At 36.4% G+C, this 24,398-nt stretch overlaps 1 protein-coding gene across 1 annotated transcript in view; it reads left to right on the plus strand.

The window, feature by feature from the left end:
- The first annotated feature begins 4,871 nt into the window (after positions 1 to 4,871).
- Positions 4,872 to 24,398, plus strand: part of LOC143027099 (cation-dependent mannose-6-phosphate receptor-like) — a 49,570-nt gene continuing 30,043 nt past the window's right edge. The window contains exon 1 of the mRNA XM_076188066.1: positions 4,872 to 5,314. Coding sequence (XP_076044181.1) covers positions 5,139 to 5,314 — 176 coding nt within the window. The 5' untranslated portion in view covers positions 4,872 to 5,138. The remainder of the gene's footprint in view (positions 5,315 to 24,398) is intronic.

A 24,398-nucleotide genomic window follows, 5' to 3' on the forward strand; every position in this document is an offset into this window, starting at 1 on the left:
CCTTATCATGAAGTATTATATGTGAAAATTGAAACATATGTAGGACGTGAAACAATTATTCATTAATATAAGTTATCATAGTTTTCTTCTAGTTTAGATGTTTCCTCTGCACCTGTTCAATTTATCTTGTTTTCAATACTAATTTTCCAAAAATACTAACTGTGTTTTATCAGCAACTGTGGTTATTTTAACGGTAACTATTATTTTTTTTTTTAATTATAAGAGCCGCTGCTGACTGGCACGTCTCTGGTGATGATTAGGGAAATCCTCATGAATAAAGGTACATGGGGTACCGTCAATATGGCGACATTGACCATTGCGCGCCTTATAGATATAGTGGGCTCCACAGATCATATTGGATGAGGTGACACCAAAATTATATATCACTTAAAACTAGGTGGCGAGGTGAGGTTACCACTACAACATACAGTATTATCAACCATAGAAGCACAATCAATGTAAAACCGGTCGTTCCTGTTGGATCATCATCATCATTAAGTTCCAAACTCACTACTTCCTGTGTTTACTGGCAATGCACCGCCCAATATAAGCACTGTGCAAACGGTTATAAGGCTTGGTCATTAAATAACCTGAAGAAGATGAATATACACTTAAAACATGACAATGTGTCACAAGACCGGACCGGAGAGTTTGATGGAAGGAAACCTTATACAGTATAACTACAAGACAGTCACACCTGTTTTACTATCGAGGTAAGAGCGAAAGACCTAGTGAAGTGACATTCTTGATTAATTGAGAGATTGCAATTAACGAGGTGTAATCACGCAATATCCAAGGTGCACTAGAAATAATTCAAAAGTTTGCACCAATTTCTAAGAGCTCCCTCTAGAACGATGTGGTTGCAATGGACAAAGGGAGACGTTTGTTGTTTATGGCAATGCTTTTATGGATGTTTGCACATGCGGCTATGCTTGCGCAAGTGAATTTGGTGCAACCATTATTTCCCGAATTATTTCTGGGCTGTATTTATTTATTCTTCATTCTCCTTCTTCTTTTTCTTATTATTATTCATCTGCTTCTTCTCCCTCTTCTTCCAAAGCATTACAAAGGGAGAGCATATCCTGAATTCTGAATTCCTAGAAAAGACCATCCGCTTGCGCGGGATCGGTTTTTGTGGGAGGGGAAGAATGTCTGTAAGAAAATGAAAATATAGTAGTGTATAAAAGAGGGCTATTGCCACCGGGCGAATTAGCGAGCGATTTGGGGCAGTTGGTGGTCGTGGCTCGGGAGAAATGGACTGGGAGCTTGGACGGCGGCGCCGACGCCGGGATTAGGATCACCAACAAAAGTTTAGAAAATGGTAGGAGGCGTAGTAGTGGAGAAAGGTGGAAAAACGGAAAAATCTTTAGTGGGAGGTAAACTGAAACGAGAAGATGTAGTATAAGAGAAAGTTAGAAAGGAAGCGAATTTTAGTCGAAGAAAAAGTAAGTGTAGATGTTTGTGCGTGTGTCGTGGCTATGTTCGTGAGAGGTACGTGTGTGTATCTTACGGGAAGTGAGTAGAGTTCACTTCCCGTGTGTAGAGCGCGTTCCTGATAAGCCACAGGTGGGGCCTGAGTAGCCTGCTTTTCCCCAGGTTGGGTTTGAGATCCTTTAGAGTTGATTTAGTGGCGGTGCGAGGGGGGGTGGGCAGGCGGGCGGTGTAAACCCGCCTGCCGACGTCAACGAAGAGGTCGGCCTGTGCCAGACCGGCAGCAGCAAAGGAGATATATCTCCTCGCCACCACCGGCGAGCGTGTAGAGCGCATTCCTGATAAGCCACAGGTGGGGCCTGAGTAGCCTGTTTTTCCCCAGGTTGGGTTTGAGATCCTGTAGAGGTGATTCAGTGGCGGTGCGAAGGGGGGCAGGCGGGCGGGTGTTGTATTATCTCTCTCCTTCCAATCACAACTCTGAAAGCAGAGAATAAAGTGATTGGGAATTGTGTGTAAAATGTCAGAATGTAAACTCGCTCACCAGCGTCAGCGAAGAGGCCAGCGTTAGGTTGCGGGCCGGTTGGACAGAGAGGCGTCCCAATTCCTCTCCGTCGACCAGCCTGCGAGCAGATGAGGGTTCTGTGTGAGAGTTGGGTTGGGCCTCTGCTAAGCCAGCGAACAAGTGTGCGTGTGCCTCTTTTCTTCCAAGCACTACTCTGAAAACAGATAATTACGTGACTTGGGAAGTATGTGTATTTGTCTTGGTGTAAACCTGCCTGCCGACGTCAACGAAGAGGTCGGCCTATGCCAGACCGGCAGCAGCAAAGGAGATATATCTCCTCGCCACCACCGGCCGGCGAAGATTCCTTTTGGTCCATCACTAGGTCGGATGCGGAAAAATATTAAACTAATAGATAAATAAACAAATAAATGAAATAAATAACTAGATAACGATAAATAATAAACATATAAATGATGATAAATAGAAAATAATAAATAAGGTAAGATATAATAAATGGCTGGCATTACAGCATCTTTCTAAGGTGTTTATCTAAACTAATCCTAAAGCTTCGAACTGTACTACATTGCACTGCCTCTGCAGGAACTTAATTCCATTAATTCACTACATGGTTGGCAAAGTTGTTTCTACCCAGTTACAAATTAAATCTACTTCCTGACTGTTTGAGACCATTGTTTCTTGTCTGATTCGCATTCAATGTGAAAATTTCGTCACTCTTGATGTTGTCAATTGATCCCTTTAGAATCTTAAAGACCCGTATCAAATCGCCCCTGAGTCTACGCCTTTTTAGGGAAAATAGATTCACATGTTTTAGTCGATTTTCGTATGATTTATTTCTGATAATTGGAATCAGTTTTGTGGCTCGCCGTTATACTTTTTCTTATTTGTCAATGTCTTATGAGATTCGGTGACCATACGGATACTGTATATTCCAAATATGGACGAACTAACGATTTATATAGCTTGTTAAATACAGATGGACTTTTAAAATAAAGAGATCGCGTATTCACTCCTAGAATCTTATTTGCTTTCTCTGAGGCTGAAATACAATGTCTAGATGATTTGAGATCATTACTGATAATTACGCCTAGATCCTTTTCACTATCCACTTTTCTTAATGAATTTCCAAATAACTTGTACTCGCACTTAGTGTTATTTTTACCTATGTGCATAACCTTACATTTACTTGGATTAAATTTCATTAGCCACTTTTCAGACCACTGCTGTAGTTTATCTAAATCTTCTTGAATATCTAATTAGTTCAAGTGATCATTTGCCTTTTGACCTTGAAGAATGTCATTGCTTTCCGTAGACATACTTTGTTCGACAGACACGTGTTTAAAGTGATGTGTGAACGGGGTATTTGGTTGTCGAACACGTTGGTTAAACCCCAAATACCCCGTTCACACGTTCACACATCACTGGTTACACGTGTCTGTCGAACAGCGTTCGACGAACCGTTAGACCATGTAAATTCCCTCTTATGGTGACCTGAATGCTGTAATCACATCACCTCTTTCTCTTCAATCTTTCGAAGTTGGCAGACCCAGTGCTATTAGCTTTTCCTTATACTGTTTATCTACCAGGCAGGGGACCAGTTTGGTTGCTGCCATTTGCATTCTCTCGATCTTGCTTATATCCTTCACTATGCCTGGGGACCATACAACTGACGTATATTCCAGGCTTGGTCGGATAAAGGTTTCGATTATTATTATTTTTTCATTATATCTTCATCCATATGGTAAAACTCCACTTTAATCTTATGCAGTAATCCGGATGTCTCTCCTACAATCCTGCTATTAAGTCTGTCAGGTGACAGCTTGTTTTTTATCAACACTCCGAAATCTTTCTCCTCTTTTGCTTTTGTAAAGGGTTCACTTCCCAAGAAATAGTAGGATGGCTTTTTGCCACTATTGCCCATTTCCAGTACTTTACATTTTTTTTTATTGAACTTCATTTGTTATTCTTGATTCCATGCAGGATGACGATAGATTCTACTAGTAGATATTTATACAATAATCTACTGTCCTTCTCATTTTTCACTCTCATGATTTTTGCGTCATCTGCAAACATGTTGGCATAACTTGTTTCTTCCATTATGTTATTGGCATTGAGTCATCGTAATAGCATCTCAATCCTTGGTCTTGTGCAAGACTTTTTGAGAGAGACATGGCCCTGATGACAGTTGACGGAAGGGAGACAAAGTGCGAAGGCGACCGGGAAGTTGAAATGACAGTGGATGGCATTCAAATACAACTAAGAGTGCTTTTTATTAGAACGGTCATAGAGAGGATTGAAGTGGTGCTGGGAATAGATGCAATTACACAGCTCGGAGAAGTCACGTATGTGGAGGGAAGAGATCGAGTGAGAAAAGTGCAGGGGAAGAAAAATATAGGGAATAAGTAGCTAAGGTAGGATTGATGGACGATACGAATGAAAGAGAAACTAGCTAGAAGAGTCTTCGTCATCGAAGAAGACTAAGAAACAGGAAATAACGCGGATAAGGTAAGTGATACGTGTCCCGCGAGCACACATGGACAAGAAACATTATTGGTGCAAGCACTGAACCTTATGGAACTCCACTGGTTACTGCTCTCTATCTTGACATTTTATCCTTTAGTACTGTCCTCATGTATCTTTCCTCCATTTTTTCATCCATTCTAGAAGTTTGTTACTAATTCCTCCGTGTGCTTCAATTTCCACATCAGTCGACTGTCAGGTACTTTATCAAATGCCTTCTCTAGGTCGAGGTGCACACAGTCCACTCACCCTCTCTGTTTTGCGGCGCATCAATCACTCGAGTGTGTGTGTTTCACCATGGTCTTGGATCACCTGTTCGACTCGTGATCGACATTTATTAACCTCCCGAATGAGAGCTTAAAGCTCGTGTGTGTGTGTGTTGTCTTCGGTTCGCGGACTTCATGGTAAAGGACTTGTGAACAGATCATTTGCGGCGAATAATGGAAACTGATAGAATTAGGCAAAACTACAATGTAATAAAAATTATACCATCTATTGAATTTAGGGTATAAATGTAAATGGTAATTAAATAAAAATTGTCATGCAAACCTTATTTTAATGCGTAAATATCGCCAATGTGTTCGAGGCTGGTGCTTCGAAAGACCAAAACAAACACGAAAGAGATAGAAGCAACAATAGATGTAGGCGAAGACAAAATTACTTTACGATGGAATACTTAATAGGAAGATACGCAGTTGTATTCATCATTCCACAACTTCTTAGTTTTGTTTCAGCAGATGATTGTGTTACTATTTCAACTTGTCAATGTTTGTTTACAAATGGATCTTTGATTGACCTGGGTCAAGTGGCTAACTGGGATCTGATGGGAAACCCTACTCCAAGGTAAATTATTTTGACGTAAGGTAGTAGAAAAGAAAATGGCATGTGTTTTCATTTATTATATTGTTATTGCAATTTAGTAGTCTACTGTAGAATTGTAAGCAGTGTTGTAGGAGGGATGTGTTATAAGGTAAAGAGGTAACAACAAATTTAATAGGGTGGAGCTCAGTCATGATTTATTTACATTTCTTTTATGCCCTCCAGAAGAATTCAATACGTCCTCCTCTGCTGAGCATTGTTCACTTAATTTCTTTTGTTTCTTCTATTGCGTCAGTGTTAATTTCAGTTAATCATTTTGATACCACAGGTCTTTCTTATAAAAGACCCACAGCTTAAGTCTGTGGACTCTAAGGAATCCGTTCAGGGTAGGGCAGAAACATAATTCCCCTGAGTGTAATGTTACCAATTTGACCGATGATTATCGGATTGTCACTGTCATCCTGCCCACCTCCATCCCATCTGTCTCACCTGTATCACCTCGGCATAGCAACTTAGGGAAAAAGCACTGCCATATATAATAGAATTTATTCAAACTGTTATAATCCTAGAAAGTGATACTTATTGTATAGTACAACTTCATTTACCATATACAGAATAAAAAATGGTATATATATTTTTTTTTAGTTGTGCATACCTACATGATATAGTTTTAGAAAATTTAATATAAATTTTATAAATTATAATACATGAACATAATATGCTATTTTCTTGGCTTAAGTAAATAACAAAAAACCTTGCTACAAGCAGATCTACTAACGAATGAAGCCATTTGGATACAGTTGAGATGCTATGTTATTGTTACAAAGACAATAGGGCTTCCTTGAACTTTATGAGAGAACACAGGGCTCTGCCATCATCCGTTAATTGTCCAAGGTACAGGCTGTCAACATCTGTGATGACAACAATGACCCAGATGATCTTTAGAATTTGAGGTACTGAATTACTAAATATAGGTTAGGTTAGAATAGACGAATTTATCATCCTTTCATTTCTTTGACCTCGGCATCCATCAAAACAAACATGGCATATCATTCAACTGCCATGAATTTGTTCATTAGTAAATCGGTTTTAACAACTTTTTTGTAATTGATTTCTGCCAAGAAAATTACATAGTACGTTGATGTATTATGATTTACAAAATTAATAATTTTCTATTGTTATACTGTGTAGGTGCGCACATCAAAAAATTTACCCAAAAAATCAAAATCAAATTACATACAAATGGGAAATAAGAGAGAGAGGCATGTACTAAGGTTGATTTAGTAGGATGACTAGTGATAAATCACGAATTAAGCCACACCTTAAATGGACTTCTTGGACTGTATGAATTATATACAAAAGGCAACAAGTGCCAGATTGACCCATCAGTCACTCTAGATAGAAATAGTTTTTTTGTCTGGGTACAGCTAGTATGAGGTATTGTAAAGCGAGATATTCAGCATCCTTTATCCGAGAAAGGGAAGACTATGCTACATAAAGGGTACTGTAGGCTCCATACAAAGAGTGAAGACAATAAAACACAACTCTTTCACTCACAATGGACCTCGTTTGTTCAACTGCCTCCCAAGAGATCTCCGGGACCAGAAAGATACTAGCCCGGAGTGTTTCAAGAGAAACCTGGACAAATGGCTGGATGGGTTACCAGACCATCCACCGATACCAGGATACCCCTACAGCCACCACAACACCCTGCCAGAAGCAGTACAGAACCAAGGACAACTTGGAACGTGCGGAAGCCGACTTCAGCCGTGTCATTAACAGACAAAATTACCGAAAGTATACCGAAAGTAAAGTGATGGTTGCATCACATCTACACAAAAAGATATGGTAAATTTTTAGAAGTGCACACCTACATGATATAGTAATAGAAAACTAGATATTAATTTTGTAAATTATAATACATCAACATAATGTACATTTTTCTTGGTGGAAATCAATAATAGAAAAAGTTGCCAAAAGTGATACACAAATGAAAATATCCACTGTGACTGCTTGAGATGCTATCTCTGTTTTGGTAGATGTGGAGGTTGAAGAAATTAAAGTATGATAAATTCATCTATTCAAACTTAATCTACCTACCTAAGTTAACCACTTCAGTACAAGTCAAATTCTCATGTGCAGCATTGGCTGCCATATGTATAATTCATTACACTACTTGCATTATAAGATATAGATTCACTGCTGTATTACTCATTCTTTTTTACTCTGAATAATAATAAACACAGAAAAAGTGATCAAACCAGTTCACAGAATCCGGGGGTAACTCATGTACAACTACAAAAATTATAATCATGACACTGATGGCAGCATCCTCATGACACCTACATAGGAGTCATTGTGCCGGTGGTTAACCTACCTACCTAACCTAACCTGCATTTAGTAATGCAATACCTATAATTCTAGAGGTCATCATGGTTGTTGCCGTTGTCTTCAGCCTCTGAATATATCAGAAGAAAGATGGCATTTCAAGGAGTTGTTGTGACTTCATTCATTTGTGTATCGCTTTTAGCAATGTTTTCTGTTATTGGTTTCCTCCAAGAAAAATGTATATTACATTGATGTATGGCAGAGGTGGAAGGAGTGAATATGAGGGGGTGTCCTAGGATGAGATGGATGGATGGAGTGAAAGGGGCATTATGAAAGAGAGGAATGTCTGTGGAGGAAGGATGGGAGAGAACAGAAGATAGGGGTGAATGGAGAAGGGTTGTGTATGGATGATGCTGTAATGCATGAGGGGGAGTGGGTGGGGGATGGGGTTAAGGAAGTATGTATGAGAAAAATTTGATGCAGCCCGAATGGATTTCTCCCCGTCTTCTCCTTTTCTGCATGAGGGGATGGAGAGGGGGGGGGGGGTTGCCGAATTTATGAAGCGGCCTTGCTGTGGATGTGCTGTGTCTTGCAACACTGCTTCTGACCCAGGGTAGTGGACAGGATGCAGGGATGACCCATCATCCAGGAGGTGCCAAGATAAGAGGGAGGGAGGAGGGTGGAGGGGAGTGGAATATATAGGAAATGGAATGGGTGGGAGTGGTTTCTATGCCTTTTTCTTTTTGGCTACCCCCCATGTAAGGGGAAAAAAGCCTTTGGTATATGTATGTATGTACATTGATGTATTATAACTTACAAAATTAATACTTAATTTTTTAATGCAATATCACCCAGGGCAATGGGCAGAATTCAGGGATCATCCAGGAGCCAGGATAAGGAGGGAGGGGGTGGATGGGAGTGGAGTATGTAGGGATGGAATGGGTGGGAGTGGATTTTATGCCTTTGTTATTTGGCTACCTTCCTTGTAAGGGTGGAAAAGCCTTTGATATATGTATGTATATCATGTAGGTGTGCACTTCTAAAAAGGAAAAAAAAAAAAAATACCAAACATATGTACACTCAGATCACAAAAGGAGTACTTCAATACTGACCACCAAACTCCATACTTCTGGAAAATTGTTCAGACATTAGTACTACAGAAAAAAATATTTTGAAGAAAAACAAGAACCAAACTAGCAAAACTGTATTCAGGTCACCATCAAGCACCAAAATAATAATAGACATAAGTTGAAATTCTAGATAGGCTGGGGTTTTAGAGTAATTCTGGACTCTGAAATGACAGGCTAGAACAACAATCTTGAAAGGGTATATAGAGAGGTATATTGAGAATCAGTAAGGATATTAAGGGCCATTTCAATGCAAATTACTTCAAACCTTTTTACCAAGCCCTGAAGGAACTTCATTCCAAATGTGCGGCCCCAGTGAGAACTGTCCAAGCAATATATAGATGACTGGTGATAGATATGGATGTGTGTGAAATTATAGAGATTGTGATGAACCTGAAGAGTGGAAAGTTGGGTGGCATCTTCTATATGAGCATAAAAATGCTGGAAGTCATAGATGAGGCCATGATCTATGGGATGCATGCAGGTCTACCACTTGGCAGTGTAGCACCACTCCAGACTAGAAAACAAGGCTGGTCATCTCTTACTAGAATAGGGAAGGGGACTGGCCGGATTGCAACTGTTATCAGTTATCATCAGTCACATTGATCTGTAATACCTGGGCCATGACTTGCACAACCAAAGTACAGTATATAGCATTGCTGATACTTATGGAGGAGGACTAAAGTAAAAACTTTAAATTGTTTGTATTCCTTGTCCTGCTGTACAGCTGTGAGACAAGGATACTGAATGCTAACTTCAAGAAGTATCTTGACACTCTGCACCAAGTGACTCCAGAGAATCATTGTATATTGGTAGGATGTGTATGTAAATTCATTGAAGGCATTCTCTCCAGAATTAGGAGAGCTTCAAGGATCTTCACTCTTCTTGTGTCATGTGCTTGTCCTATGATTTTAGTATTTTTTACCATCAAACAAATCATGAAACATCAAGTCAAACCAGTTGATCCTCTTGACTGTGTGGATTTCATCACCTACTGTAAGAACAAGAAAACATTGAACCTCTTACTCAAGAACAGTCCCACCAACATAACTTGTGCTACAATGAAGTCATCTTGTATATGAATATATAAACAAGGGAACTGTGAATCCATTCATTCCTTATTCATAGGGTTCTGCACCACAAAACTTTAAAGAAGAATCAGCCTACATTTACAGAGTGGAACACGAACACCAGTGACACACACTGAATCTTGCCACTATACTACACTTACTAGGCCCAATATGGTAGGAAATACTAAAATCATAGGTCAAGCACAAGAGACAAGAAGACTGCAGATTCTTGAAGCTCTCCTAATTTAGGAGATAATGTTTTCAATGAATCTACAGACACAAGAATTTAGGGTCCATCTGTGTGGAGAGATACAAGCTCAACAAGGAACCCAGTTCGACTGATGTTGCCACTGCCACAGACTCCTGAAACTGATGCACCAGACTAGGCCATGCATTCGTGGCAGCAATGTACCTGATAGGCTGATCTGTTTCTTATTTCTTATTTGTTGTACCCTTGAATAACTTATCCCCCCCCTTTTTTTTTTTTGTATATAAGTCTATGTTCTAAGATTTTGTCATTGTTTTTGAAAATGAACATAGTATACAAAACATTAAGAACCACTACTTTTTCTTCTAAGTTTGACTCATCCCCTACAGACAAGTGATAGTGATCTTAAATACAGAAGCCAAGTCTAAATTAAGATATCTTGAAAATCTTCATAAGATCATCAGTCCAAATATTGCTCTTTTCTTCAAGGAAATATGTATGTGTATATATATATATATATATATATATATATATATATATATATATATATAGTATATATACATATATGTATCATATATATATATATGTATATATATATATATATATATGTATGTGTATATATATATATATATGTACATATATATATATATATATATATATATATATGTGTGTGTGTGTGTGTGTATTTACCTAGTTGTATTTTACGGGAAGGGTAGCTATGCTCGTGGTGTCCCGTCTTCATATCTCATTTTATCTAAACTGTTTTTAAATTCATGTATTGTTTTTGCACACACCACTTTCTCATCTAACTTGTTCCAAATGTCTATTACTCTGTGAGGAAAGCTGTTCTTTTTCAGATCTCTTCTATAGCTGTCTTTCTTGATTTTCTTTCTGTGTCCTCTTGTATTTCTTTCATCCCATTTTATTAGATCCTCTCTATCAATAGTTTCTATGCCTTTCATGATTCTATAAATAGTTATCAAGTCTCCTCTCTCTCTTCTTTGCTCTAATGTCTGTAGCTCAAGTTTTGCTAGTCTCTTCATATGATAGTTTTGAGAGTGTTGGTGCCAATTTTGTAATTGCTCTTTGTATTCTTTCAAGTTTTGTTATACATTTTTTTGTACTTAGTGACTACATCGTTGCTGCATATTCCAACCTTGGTCTTATCAAAATTATTAGTATTTTCTTCATCCATATCATCCATATCATTAATATATATATATAGCAAACATTATTGGGGCCAGAACTGTTTCTTGTGGAACACCACTTATCACTTCATCCCAATTAGAGTGCTTGTCTCATATCACCACTCTCATTTTTCATTCTTGCAAAAAGTCTTCCATCCATTTCAGCAGTTTACCCTGTATTCCACTTGTAGTTTCTAATTTCTTAAGCAACTTCTTATGTGGCACCTTGTCAAAGGCTTTTTTTAGGTCTAGAAATGCACAATCAGCCCATCCATCTCTTTCTTGTATTATATCTATTAGCCTTGAATAGAAACATATTAAGTTTGTGACGCATGATCGTCCTTGTCTGAATCTAAATTGTCTTGGGTTTAGTACATTGTTTTTTTCTAAATGTCTTACCCATCTACTTTTGATAATTCTTTCACAATTTTTTGCTATTGTGCTTGTTAGAGAGACTGGTCTATAGTTTGTAGGGACATCTTTGTTTCCCCCTTTATATATAGGTACTATATTTACTTTTTTCCAATCTTCTGGAACTTTTCCTTCTTTCAATGAACTGTTTATTATGCTATGTATTTTGTCTGCCAGTTCATTTCTGCATTCTCTCAAAATCCAGTTTGCTATTTCATCTGGTCCATGCGATTTTCTGACATCAAGATTACTCAAGTGTTTCATTATTTCATTCCTTGTTACTTATATTTCTTTCATGGGGGGGACTTTCTCCTCCCATTCGATATCACTAGGTTGTATGTTCTCCCTTGTAAACACTGATTTAAAATGCTTGTTCATAATTTCCACCATTTCTTTTTCCTCTGTGTATTCAACTCCTCCTTATCTTGTTTGTTTTTCCACTTTGTTATTTACAAATCTGTAAAATAGTTTTGGTTGGTCTTTACATTTTTCTATGACATCTTTTTTGTATTTTCTTTTTTCTTCTCTGCACACTTGTACATATTCATTTCTATAACTAGTATATATTTTCCATTTTTCAGGTCTTTTGTCTTCCATTTTGTCCAAGCTTTGTCTCTTTTGCCTTTTAACTCCCTACAACTTTTGTTGTACCAGCACTTTACATATTCTTTTTCTTGCTTTTGTCTTGGGACATACTTTTCCACTCCTTTATAAATTCTTGTCAAAATATTCCATTTCTCTTCCACTGTTGTTTCCTCTTTGTATATTCTTTCCCAGTCTTCTTTTTGAAAGAATTCTCTTATTTTATCAAAATTTGTTTTTTCATACATCAATCTTCCTTTTCTATATTGTTCATTTCTTTTTATGTATTTTTCCTCATTTAGTTCCATTTCAACCAATATGTGGTCACTTTTACTTATTGGTGTCTTATATTCAATCTTTTCCACTATTTCAGGTTCTGATGTGATTATTAGGTCCAGTCTCGATGGTTCTTCTTCATTTCTATACCTAGTGTTCTCTTGAATCCATTGCATCATTGTGTGGTCAATAATCATATCAAGTAGTACATTTCCCCATGAGTCTTCTCCACCCTTTACTGTCATCTCTTCCCAGCAGACTTCTTTACAATTAAAGTCACCCTTTATAACTATTCTTCCTCCATCTTCCATTATCTTATTTAATGTTATCCTTGTGTCTTCTAACATACTTTTATGTTTTCATCCCACGAGGCTGTTTTAGGAGGCACATAATTTATTACAAACTTTCTGCTCTTCCTATCTTTGTCTTCCACTTCCATCATAATCATCTCTACTCTATTTTTTCCATATGTGACATTCTTCACATTTATATCCTTCTTAGTCAGGAACATAACTTCACCCCCTTGTTTTACCTCTCTGTTTCTAATCCAGCAATTAATTATGTGCACCATGTCCTATGCTGTTGGGTGGTAGTGGACCTTTCAATTTTGTCTCTACAATTCCAATTATGTCTGGTTCTTTTTCTTTCAGGTAATCATTCAGTTTGTTCAAGCCTGTTATTAAGCCATCTATATTTGTGTAAGACATTTTCAGTTTTCTGCTACTTCCATCGTGTTTTCTGTTCCCCTTTCATTTTTCTCTGTTATGTACCATTTTCTCACTTTCATATTCACTACTTTCCAATAGAATTTATCTTTTTCTGTGTCTGTTCTTTCATTTTTTTCCTTAGCTTCTTGTCTTTTTGGTTTCTCATCCTCTCCTCTTTGTTCATTTCTCTTTTTATTCATATCTGTTTAGATTGTTCACTGTTTGCTAGTTTCCCTGTTTTTGCTAAGATATTCTCTGCTCTTGTTTGTGACCTGAATTTGATCTTAATTGGTGTGGACTTATCTGTATTGTATTTCCCTAGTCTATATATTTCTTCTATTTCTTTCCCTGTTTCTGCTTCATCTTCTTGAACTACTTCCAATATCTAATTTACTTTCTCCTTCTCCTTTATTCCTGTAGTCCAATTTGTATTATATTTCTCTTCCATTCCCAATATAATTATACGTTTCTTTTTATCCGCTAAGTCTCTCACTATATTCTCTTCCTCATCACTTTAATAATTGTGTCTTTAGTTTGATCTTTCATATGTTGTGCTACTATATCTTTAAATACAATTTTGTTATTTTCTTGGACTTTTTTCCTACCCTGTACTTCTTTTGCTATGGACTCTTTATTCTCTTTATTCTTCCTCTTTAATTCCTCATTCTCATCTTTTACTTCTTTTAACTGTCTTTTTAATTCTTCTATTTCTTTTGTTAGGTCTTTGTTCACCTTCTCTAGTTCTTCCAATTTTTCAACTCTCTGTGAACTCTCTGCGTGATCCTCGTGAGTTCACCGAACCTATCCTCCCAATGTTTGACAATATTTTCAAGCTTTTCTTCTAGGCTTGCTAATCGGGGAGGGTTGGCTTCCCCCCCCCACATTAAATCCTTGGAAATTGTTATCTTCACTTTCCATTGTGCTGCTCTTATCTATATTTCTAATCTTTACACTTTTGTTAGTCCCTTCCTCGTCACTAAATTGATCTGGGCCGCGTTTGTTTATATGGCGTCTGCCTGCCTGGACCAAGTCCTCTTCTTCATTTCCTTACATTTCCCTCAGTAATCCCTCCCTTCTCCTTTTTTATCACCTTCCCACGACACCACAAGCTTTCCCCTTCCCTGTAAATACAATAAGGTACTTCCTTGAAGTTGAGATCCAAGAAAATTTAACTTTTTCTTCGGAACTCCAATCTTCGCCGTCCATCCAACGAATATGTACGTGTGTGTGTGTGTGTGTATTTACCCAGTTGTATCTTTCCACATCCAGTTTTCTTAAAGTCGTGTATAGTTTTAGCACTCACTGTTTTCTCTTTTGATTTATTCCATGTATCTATCACTCTATGTGGAAAACCATTCTTTTTCAGATCTCTTCTGTAACTGTCCATAAGTTTCTTCTTGTGTCCCCTTGTATTTCTATTGTCCCATTTAAGTAGATCATCCCTGTCAGGATTTCAAATCGCCTCTTTCTCTTCTTTGCTCCAGAGTTGATAATTTTATTTTTTCTAATCTTTGTTCATATGTCAGCATACTGAGTGTTGGTGCCATCTTTGTTAGTGCTCTTTGAATTCTTTCTAGTTTCTTTATGTTTTTTTTTTCTTTTTTATTGTACTGGGTGACCATAGTTTCACTGCATATTCTAATTTTGTTCTTCTTTTCAGTGTAACTAGGATTTTCTTCACCATCTCCTCGTCCATGTAGTCAAAGGCCCTTTTTCATTGATCTTATTAAGTTGTAGGTTTCTCCAACTATTTTATTTACATGTTTGTCTGGTGTCATGTCATTTGAAATGATCACTCCTAGGTCTCTTTCTGAATTTACTTTTGTAACTTCTTTTGTTCCAATTTTGTAATTGCCAGATATTCTATTTTTGCTTTTTCCAGACTCCATTATACTACATATTTTAAAGTTGAAATTCACTTCATTCTTTTTACCCCAGTTCCAGACTTTGTCCAGATCTTCTGAAAAGATTTACAGTCTTCTTTGTTACTCACTTTCTTCAATAGTTTTGCATCATCTGCAAAGAAGTTTATGTAGCATTTAATTCCTTCATCCATGTCATTTATATAAATAGCAAATATTACCGGAGCCAATTCAGAGCCTTGGGGTACTCCACTTATCATGTCTACCCATTTCGAGTTCTTTTCTCTAAGTATCATTCTCATTTTTCTTCCTTTCAAGAAGTCTCCCATACATTCCAATAAATTTTCTTGTATTCCACCTATTAGATAAATTTTTCTTAGTTTTTTGTATGGTACTTTGTCAAAAGCCTTTTGTAGGTCCAGGAAGGCACAATCTGCCCAGCCATCTCTTTCTTTTGTTATGTCTAGCAATCTTGAGTAAAAGCATATTGAGTTTGTAGTACATGATCTTCCACTTCTAAATCCAAATTGGTTGGGGTTTAATATTTTGTTCTTTTCTAAGTGTTTAATCCATTTGTTTTTAATAACTTTCACATATTTTAGCAATTGTGCTTGTCAGGGATACTGGTCTATAATTTGTTGAATTTTCTTTGTCTCCTCCCTTATATATTGGTACAATATTAGCATTCTTCCAGTCTTGTGATACTTTTCCTTTTTTGAGTGAGAAGTCAATTATCTTGTGTATTTTGTCCGTGAATTTGTATATGCATTCTTTTAGTATCCAGTTTGCTATTCCGTTTGGGCCATGTGACTTTCTGATATCGAGTTTCTTTATGTGGTCCCTTATTTCTTTCTCTGTCACCATTATTTCTTCCATTTTGGGGGATCCTTCCTGGTGACTATCATCCCACAGTTGTGAGCTTTCAATTGTAAGAACAGACTTAAAGTGTCTGGTCATTACTTCGGCCATTTCTACATCTGTGTATTCTTGATTTTCTTCACGCAGTTTTATTATTTATTATTGCATTTTGCTAGTACCGTATATCTTTTTCAGTTTCTTTTTTCCTCTCTTATGTCTACATATTCATTTCTCAGATTAATGTATATATGCCATTTAGTCTCTTTTTGTCCCTTTTCCATCTTTTCCAAGCTTTGTCTCTTTTGTCTTTAGCATCGCTACACTTTTTATTATACCAGCACTTTATGTACTCCCTTTTCTGTTTCCGCTTAGGCACATATTTGTCTGTTCCCTCCTTGTAAATTTATTTGAAAATGTTCCATTTCTCTTCCATCTTTGTTTCATCATTTGCAATGTGTGTGTGTATACCTAGTTGTATTTTACGGGAAGGGGAGCTATGCTCGTGGTGTCCCGTCTTTATATCTCATTTTATCTAAACTATTTTTAAATTCATGTATTGTTTTTGCACACACTACTTTCTCATCTAACTTGTTCCAAATGTCTATTACTCTGTGAGGAAAGCTATTCTTTTTCAGATCTCTTCTATAGCTGTCTTTCTTGATTTTTTTTCCGTGTCCTCTTGTATTTCTTTCATCCCATTTTATTAGATCCTCTCAATAATTTCTATGCCTTTCATGATTCTGTAAATAGTTATCAAATCTCCTTTCTCTCTTCTTTGCTCTAGTGTCTGTAGCTCAAGTTTTGCTAGTCTCTCTTCATATGATAGTTTTGAGAGTGTTGGTGCCAATTTTGTAATTGCTCTTTGTATTCTTTCAAGTTTTGTTATACATTTTTTTGTATTTGGTGACCACATCGTTGCTGCATATTCCAATCTTGGTCTTATCAAAGTGATTAATATTTTCTTCACCATTTCTTCATCCAGGTATGTAAATGCCACTTTGATTGTTCTTATTAAATTATAAGTTTCTCCAAAAATCTTGTTTATATGTTTCTCAGGTGACATATTATTCATAATAATGACTCCCAGGTCCTTCTCATTTTCTACTTTTTTTTATTCCTTCTCCCAATTTATATGATCCTTCTATTCTTTTTTTGCTTTTTCCAAATTCCATTATACTACACTTTTTGGTATTGAACTCCATCTCCCACTTCCTACTCCATTCCCATACTTTATTGAGATCACTCTGTAGTGCCTCACAATCTTCTTCCGTGTTCACTTTTTTTAAGTTTTGTGTCATCTGCAAAGAAGCTCATGTAACTTTCAATTTCTTTATCCATATCATTAATATATATATAAAGCAAACATTATTGGGGCCAAAACTGTTCCTTGGAGAACACCGCTTATTACTTCATCCCAGTTAGTGTTTGTCTCTTATCACTACTCTCATTTTTCTTTCTTGCAAAAAGCTTTCCATCCATTTAAGCAGTTTGCCCTGTATTCCTCCTTCAGTTTCTAATTTCTTAAGTAACTTCTTATGTGGTACTTTGTCAAAAGCTTTTTTTAGGTCTAGAAATGCATCTCTTTCTTGTATTATATCTATTAGCCTTGAATAGAAACATATTAAGTTTGTGACGCATGATCGTCCTTGTCTGAATCCAAACTGTCTTGGATTTAGTACATTGTTGTTGTTTTTTTCTAAATGTCTTACCCATCTACTTTTGATAATTCTTTCACAGATTTTTGCTATTGTATTTGTTAGAGAGACTGTTCTATAGTTTGTAGGGTCCTCTTTATTTCCTCCTTTGTACATAGGTACTATATTTGCTCTTTTCCAATCTTTTGATACTTTTCCTTCTTTCAAGGAACTGTTTATTATGCTTTGTATTTTGTCTGCCAGTTCATTCTTGCATTCTTTCAAAATCCAGTTTGCTATTTCATCTGGTCCATGCGATTTTCTGACATCAAGATTACTCAAGTGTTTCATTATTTCGTTCTTTGTTACTTCTATTTCTTTCATAGGGGGGACTTTCTCTTCCCATTCGATCTCTCCAGGTTGTATGTTCTCCCTTGTAAACACTGATTTAAAATGCTTGTTCATAATTTTTGCCATTTCTATTTCCTCTGTGTATTCAACTCCTCCTTGTCGTAATTTCTCAAATTCTTGTTTGTTTTTCAGTTTGTTGTTTACAAATCTGTAAAATAGTTTTGGTTGATCTTTACATTTTTCTATGACATCTTTTTCATATTTTCTCTTCTCTCTGCACGCTTGTACATATTCATTTCTATAACAAGTATATATTTTCCATTTTTCAGGTCTTTTGTATTTCTTACATTTGGTCCAAGCTTTGTCTCTTTTGTCTTTTAACTCCCTACAACTTTTGTTGTACCAGCACTTTACATATTCTTTTTCTTGCTTTTGTCTTGGGACATACTTTTCCACTCCTTTTTTATAAATTTTTGTCAAAATATTCCATTTCTCTTCTACTGTTGTATCTTTGTGTATTCTTTCCCAGTTTTCATTTTGAAAGAATTCTCTTATTTTATCAAAATTTGTTTTTTCATACATCAATCTTCCTTTTCTATATTATTCATTTCTTTTCATGTATTTTTCCTTATTTAGTTCTAGTTCTATCAATATGTGGTCACTTTTACTTATTGGTGCCTGGTATTCTATCTTTTCCACTATTTCAGGTTCTGATGTGATTATTAGGTCTAGTCTCGATGGTTCTTCATTTCTATACCTAGTGTTCTCTTGAATCCATTGTGTCATTGTGTGGTCAATAATCATCTCAAGTAGTACATTTCCCCATGAGTCTTCTCCATCCTTTACTGTCATCTCTTCCCAGCAGACTTCTGTGCAATTAAAGTCGCCCATCATAACTATTCTTCCTCCATCTTCCATTATCTTGTTTAATGTTATTCTTGTGTCTTCTAACATACTTTTATGTTCACTCTCTTCCCATGAGGCTGTTTTTGGGGGCATGTAGTTTATTACAAACTTTCTGCTCTTCTTATCTCTGTCTTCTACTTCTATCATAATCATCTCTACTGTATTCTTTCCATATGTGACACTCTTCACGTTTATATCCCACTTAGTCAGGAACATAACTCCACCCCCTTGTTTTATCTCTCTGTTTCTAATCCAATAATTATATGCATTGTGTCTTATGCTGTTGGGTGGTAGTGGACCTTTTAATTTTGTCTCTACAATTCCCATTATGTCCGGTTCTTTTTCCTTCAGATACTCGTTCAGTTCATTCAGTCCTGTTATTAATCCATCTATATTTGTGTAGGACACTCTTAACTTTGTTATTTCCATTGTATTTTCTGTTTCTTTTTTGTTTCTCTCTGTTATGGTACATTTCCTCACTTTCATATTCACTACTCTCCAATAGAATTATTCTTTTTCTGACTCCGTTCTCTTCTTGTTTTTTTCTTTAGCTTCTAGCCTTTTCATTTTTTCTTCCTCTCTTTCCTCTTTATTCATTTCTCTTTTTATCCATACCTTTTTATATTGTTCACTTGCTGCTAGCTTCCCTGTTTTTGCTAAGATATTCTCTGCTGTTGTTTGTGACCTGAATTTGATCTTAATTGGTCTGGTCTTATCTGTACTATATTTTCCAAGTCTAAACATCTCTTCAATTTGTTTCATAATTTCAGGTTCATCTTCCCGAACTAATTCTAGTAAACTGTTTACTTTTTCTTTTTCCTCATTAATTCTTGTGGTTCTATTTTGGTTAAATTTCTCTTCCATTCCTAATATAATTATACATTTCTTTTTGTCTGCTAAGTCTCTTACTATATTCTTCTGTCTCATCACTTTAATAACTGAGTCTTCAGTTTGTTCTTTCATTTGTTGCTTAATTATGTCAGTAAATGCAACTTTACTGTTTTCTTGGATTTTTTCCAGCCCTGTGCTTCCTTTGCTATGACCTCTTTATTGTCTTTATTATTCCTCTTTAATTCCTCATTCTCTTCTTTAACTTCTTTTAACTGTCTTTTTAATTCTTCTATTTCTAAAGTTAAGTTTTTGTTCGCCTTCTCTAGTTCTTCCAATCTTTCAACTCTGCGCAATCTTGGCTATGTTACTGAACCTATTTTCCCAATGCTCGGTCATTTTATCAAGTTTTTCCTCTAGTCTTGCTAATCGGGGGAGGTTGGTATCCCCCCCACCCTCTTTAAATCCCTGGAAACTATTATCATCACCTTCTACTGTGCTGCTCTTATCTATATTTCTAATCTTTACATTTTTGTTGATCCCGTCATCACCGAAATCATCGTCATCATCGGTCCGTCTTTTGTTTACAAGACGCCTGGCCTCCTGGACCATGTCCCCCTCTTCCTCATTTCCTTCCATTTCCCTCAATAATCCCTCCCCTTTTCCTTTTTTATCACTTTCCCTGTACACCATGAGCTTCCCCTTCCCTATAAATACAATAAGGTACTTCCTGGATGTTGAGATCCACGTAGATTTTCCTTTTTCTTCGGAATTCCAATTCTCCCCGTCCATCCGATGAAAGTGTGTGTGTGTGTATAGAGTACTCGTCAAAAGTATGAGACACCTACTCCCTGTGGCTGCTTATTCTTGACAAAAATAGGAAGTCATTTTCTGAAGTGAAATTATGTAGAGTGTATTTGACTACTCCCTGTTGTCACGCTGGTTAAACAGCATAGAGTGTGAGGGAAAACTCAGCCAGTCACTCCCACAGTGCCATGGGAAGAGCATTTACAGGTAACCCCTCTCTTCGGGATCTTGCCTTTTTTCACGCTGGTACAGTGTTCTTCATTGCTATTGGGTCTGTATCATTACCATGTCCCCTGCAAAAGAATTTATTAAAGATATAATTGCCCAAGTCATTGGATTAAAGAAGGCAGACAATGGAACTAAAGAAATCAATGAAATGTTGAAGGTAGCCAAACCCAAAATCAAGAGATTCATGGTGTGATTTTGGGAGGGAAGAGGGCTGGAGATATCATCCCAGAAACCTAGGATAGGGCATCCTAAGAAGACTTCTCCAATGGTTTTGAATATCATAGTGTACTTTAGAGTCAAATCCACTAACAAAAGCAAAATCTCTGAAGGAGAAGCCTTCTTAGGTTTGCCTATACCAAGTTACTGGGATGGTATCCCCAGCCCTCCTCCCTCCTGAAATTGCACCATGTATCTCTTGACTTGGATTTAGCCACCTTCAACATTTCACTGATTTTTTTTAGTTCCATGGCCTGCCTTCATTCATTCAATGACTTTCCAATTACCACTTTAGATAATTCCTTTGTAGGTGCATTTAATGATACAGACCCCAGTGAAATGAAGAAAAACAGTATGAAAAAAGGCAAGGTCCTGAAGAGAGGGGTTACCTATAAATGCTCTTCCCAAAGCAGTGTTGAAGCAACTGGCTGGGTTCTCCCTCATGTTCCACTTTGTTGGCCCAGTGTGACAGCAGGATGTCGCCAGATACATTCTATCTACATAATTCCACCTCAGAAAATGCCTTCCTATTTTCAACATAAATATTTGGCTTCAAGAGAGTAGGGGTCACATACTTTTGACAAGTACTGTATATATACATGTATGTAAGTATATGTACGTATGGTGTTTATGCTTCTCCCCTTATATATATATATATATGTATATATATACATATATTTATATATATATTAATATATATATATAATATATATGTATATATATATATATATAATATATATTAATATATATATATATATATATATATATATATATATATGATATATACATGTATGTATATATATATATATGTATATATATATATGTGTGTATATATATATGTATATGCATATATATATATATATATATATGTAATATATATATATAATGTATATATATGTGTATATATATATGTATATATGGAGGTGAGATGGCAAAATGAAACGTTAAGGCTAGAGTATGGAGCTTTATTCAGAACCAGACGTTTCGACCTCTTGGGCCTTCCTCAGTGGACCGAGGTCGAAACGTCTGGTTCTGAATAAAGCTCCATACTCTAGCCTTAACGTTTCATTTTGCCACCTCACCTCCATATTTGTCTATCTTTACATGTATATACATATATATATATATATATATGTGTGTAAGACTGAAGGTGGAAGAAGCAGACAAGGAGTAATGGGAGAATTTCACGCTTTAACATTTCGACCCACAGGGTCTTGATCACAAAGCTAACAACTCAAACGTAACAGGATATTTTATACATGGACGGGTCATCTCATGGGACGCTTTGGAGAGCTTGTTATTTTATTTGCGTATTCTTTTATTATTAATAAGCTTGTGGCTTTTGCTAAACATATAAAGCCTTCTCTATGGTTAATGTTGTTATTAGTGTTGATATATGCTGCCTCAATTGTCTTCCTTAGTTTCTTGGATGATCCTTTATTTAGTACGGTTGTGTTGTTCCAGTCTGGAAGGTGGCCATGTTTATCCACATGCATTACTATGGAGTTAGATGTCCTATGGGCTTTTAAGTCATTTTTATGTTCATTTATCCTTTTATTAAGTCTGCGACTGCTTATTAATAATAAAAGAATATGCAAATAAAATAACAAGCTCTCCGAAGCGTCCCATGAGATGACCCGTCCATGTATAAAATATCCTGTTACATTTGAGTTGTTAGCTTTGTGATCAAGATCTTCTGTCTTTTTTCCATCTGGTCCAGGCTTTGTCTCTTTTGTCTTTTAACTCCCTACAACTTTTGTTGTACCAGCATTTTACATATTCTTTTGTTATTGTCTTGGGACATACTTTTCCACTCCTTTTTTGTAAATTTTTGTCAAAATATTCCATTTCTCTTCTACTGTTGTTTCTTCTTTGTATATTTCTTACCAGTTTTCCTTTTGAAAGAATTCTCTTATTTTATCAAAGTTTGTTTTTTCATACATCATTCTTCCTTTTCTATATTGTTCATTTCTTTTCATATACTTTTCTTCATTAAGTTCCAGTTCAATCAATATGTGGTCACTTTTACTTATTGGTGTTTTATATTCAATTTTGTCCACTATTCTAGGTTCAGATGTAATTATTAGGTCTAGTCTCGATGGCTCTTCTTCATTTCTATACCTAGTGTTCTCCTGTATCTATTGTGTCATTGTATGGTCAGTAACCATCTCAAGTAGAGCGTTTCTCCATGAGCCGTCTCCACCCTTTACTGTCATTTTTTCCCAGCAGATTTCTTTGCAATTAAAGTCGCCCATCATAACTATTCTTCCTCCCTCTTCCATTATCTTGTTTAATGCTATCTTTGTGTCCTCTAACATACTTTTATGTTCACTCTCTTCCCATGAGGCTGTTTTCGGGGGCACATAATTTATCACAAACTTTCTGCTCTTCTTTATCTGTCTTCTACTTCCATCATTATCATCTCTACTGTATTCTTTCCATATGTGACACACTTCACGTTTATATCCTTCTTAGTCAGGAACATAACTCCACCCCCTTCCTTTTTCACTCTGTCTCTAATCCAATAATTATATGCATCATGTCCTACACTGTTGGGTGGTAGTGGACCTTTTAATTTTGTTTCTACAATTCCCATTATGTCTGGTTCTTTTTCTTTCAAATAATCATTCAGCTCATTCAATCTTGTTATTAATCCATCTATATTTGTGTAAGACACTCTTAGTTTTCTGCCACTTCCATTGTGTTCTCTGTTTCCCTTTTTTTTTCTCTTGTATGTCGACTTTCTTTAGTTTCATATTCACTACTCTCCAATAGAATCTCTCTTTTTCTGACTCCGTTCTTATCTCGTTTTTTTCCTTAGCTTCAAGTCTTTTCTGTTTTTCTTCCTCTCTTTCCTCTTTATTCATTTCCCTTTTTATCCATACAGAAAGCCTACTAATAAAGACGACTTTGTTCACTTTTTCTCAGCCCACAGTAAGCGAACTAAGACTGGTGTCCTTATAGGCTTCTTTCTTCGAGCCTACCGTATATGCAGCAGTGAACTCCTTGAAGACGAGTTGTCTTTTATCAGAAAAACTTTTAAAGAATTAAAATATCCAGGCGGCCTGATAACCAAAACAGAAGGCAAAGCTAGAAAAATCCACGATAAATCGAACGCCCAAACCAGCGGACCAAACGACCAGGCGTCCGGATCAAATGACCATACAGTAACAAAAAACCTAGTCACACCGCATTTCATTACTGTACCTAATTCTGATAAAACCGAAATTATTGATAGATATTTACTGAAAGGTGGCATAAACATCGCCAAGGTATCATGCAATAAAATAGGTAAAATGTTTATAAACCACACTAATGACAACAACGACCTCAGTGTGATCTACCACATTCCATGTAGTGGCTGCCCCTCGGCTTACATCGGTGAGTCAGGTCGAGGAATCGAGAAGAGGATAAACGAACATAGGAATGATTTAAAAGCACACAGAACGTCCAACTCCCTGGTCCACCACCTCGAAATATGCAACAACCTTCCCGAATGGAGTAAAGTTGAAATTTTACACA

The sequence above is a fragment of the Oratosquilla oratoria genome, chromosome 7 (assembly GCF_046742065.1).
Source record: "Oratosquilla oratoria isolate Oo_2021 chromosome 7, ASM4674206v1, whole genome shotgun sequence".
In the NCBI taxonomy this organism is placed as follows: Eukaryota; Metazoa; Arthropoda; class Malacostraca; order Stomatopoda; family Squillidae; genus Oratosquilla; species Oratosquilla oratoria.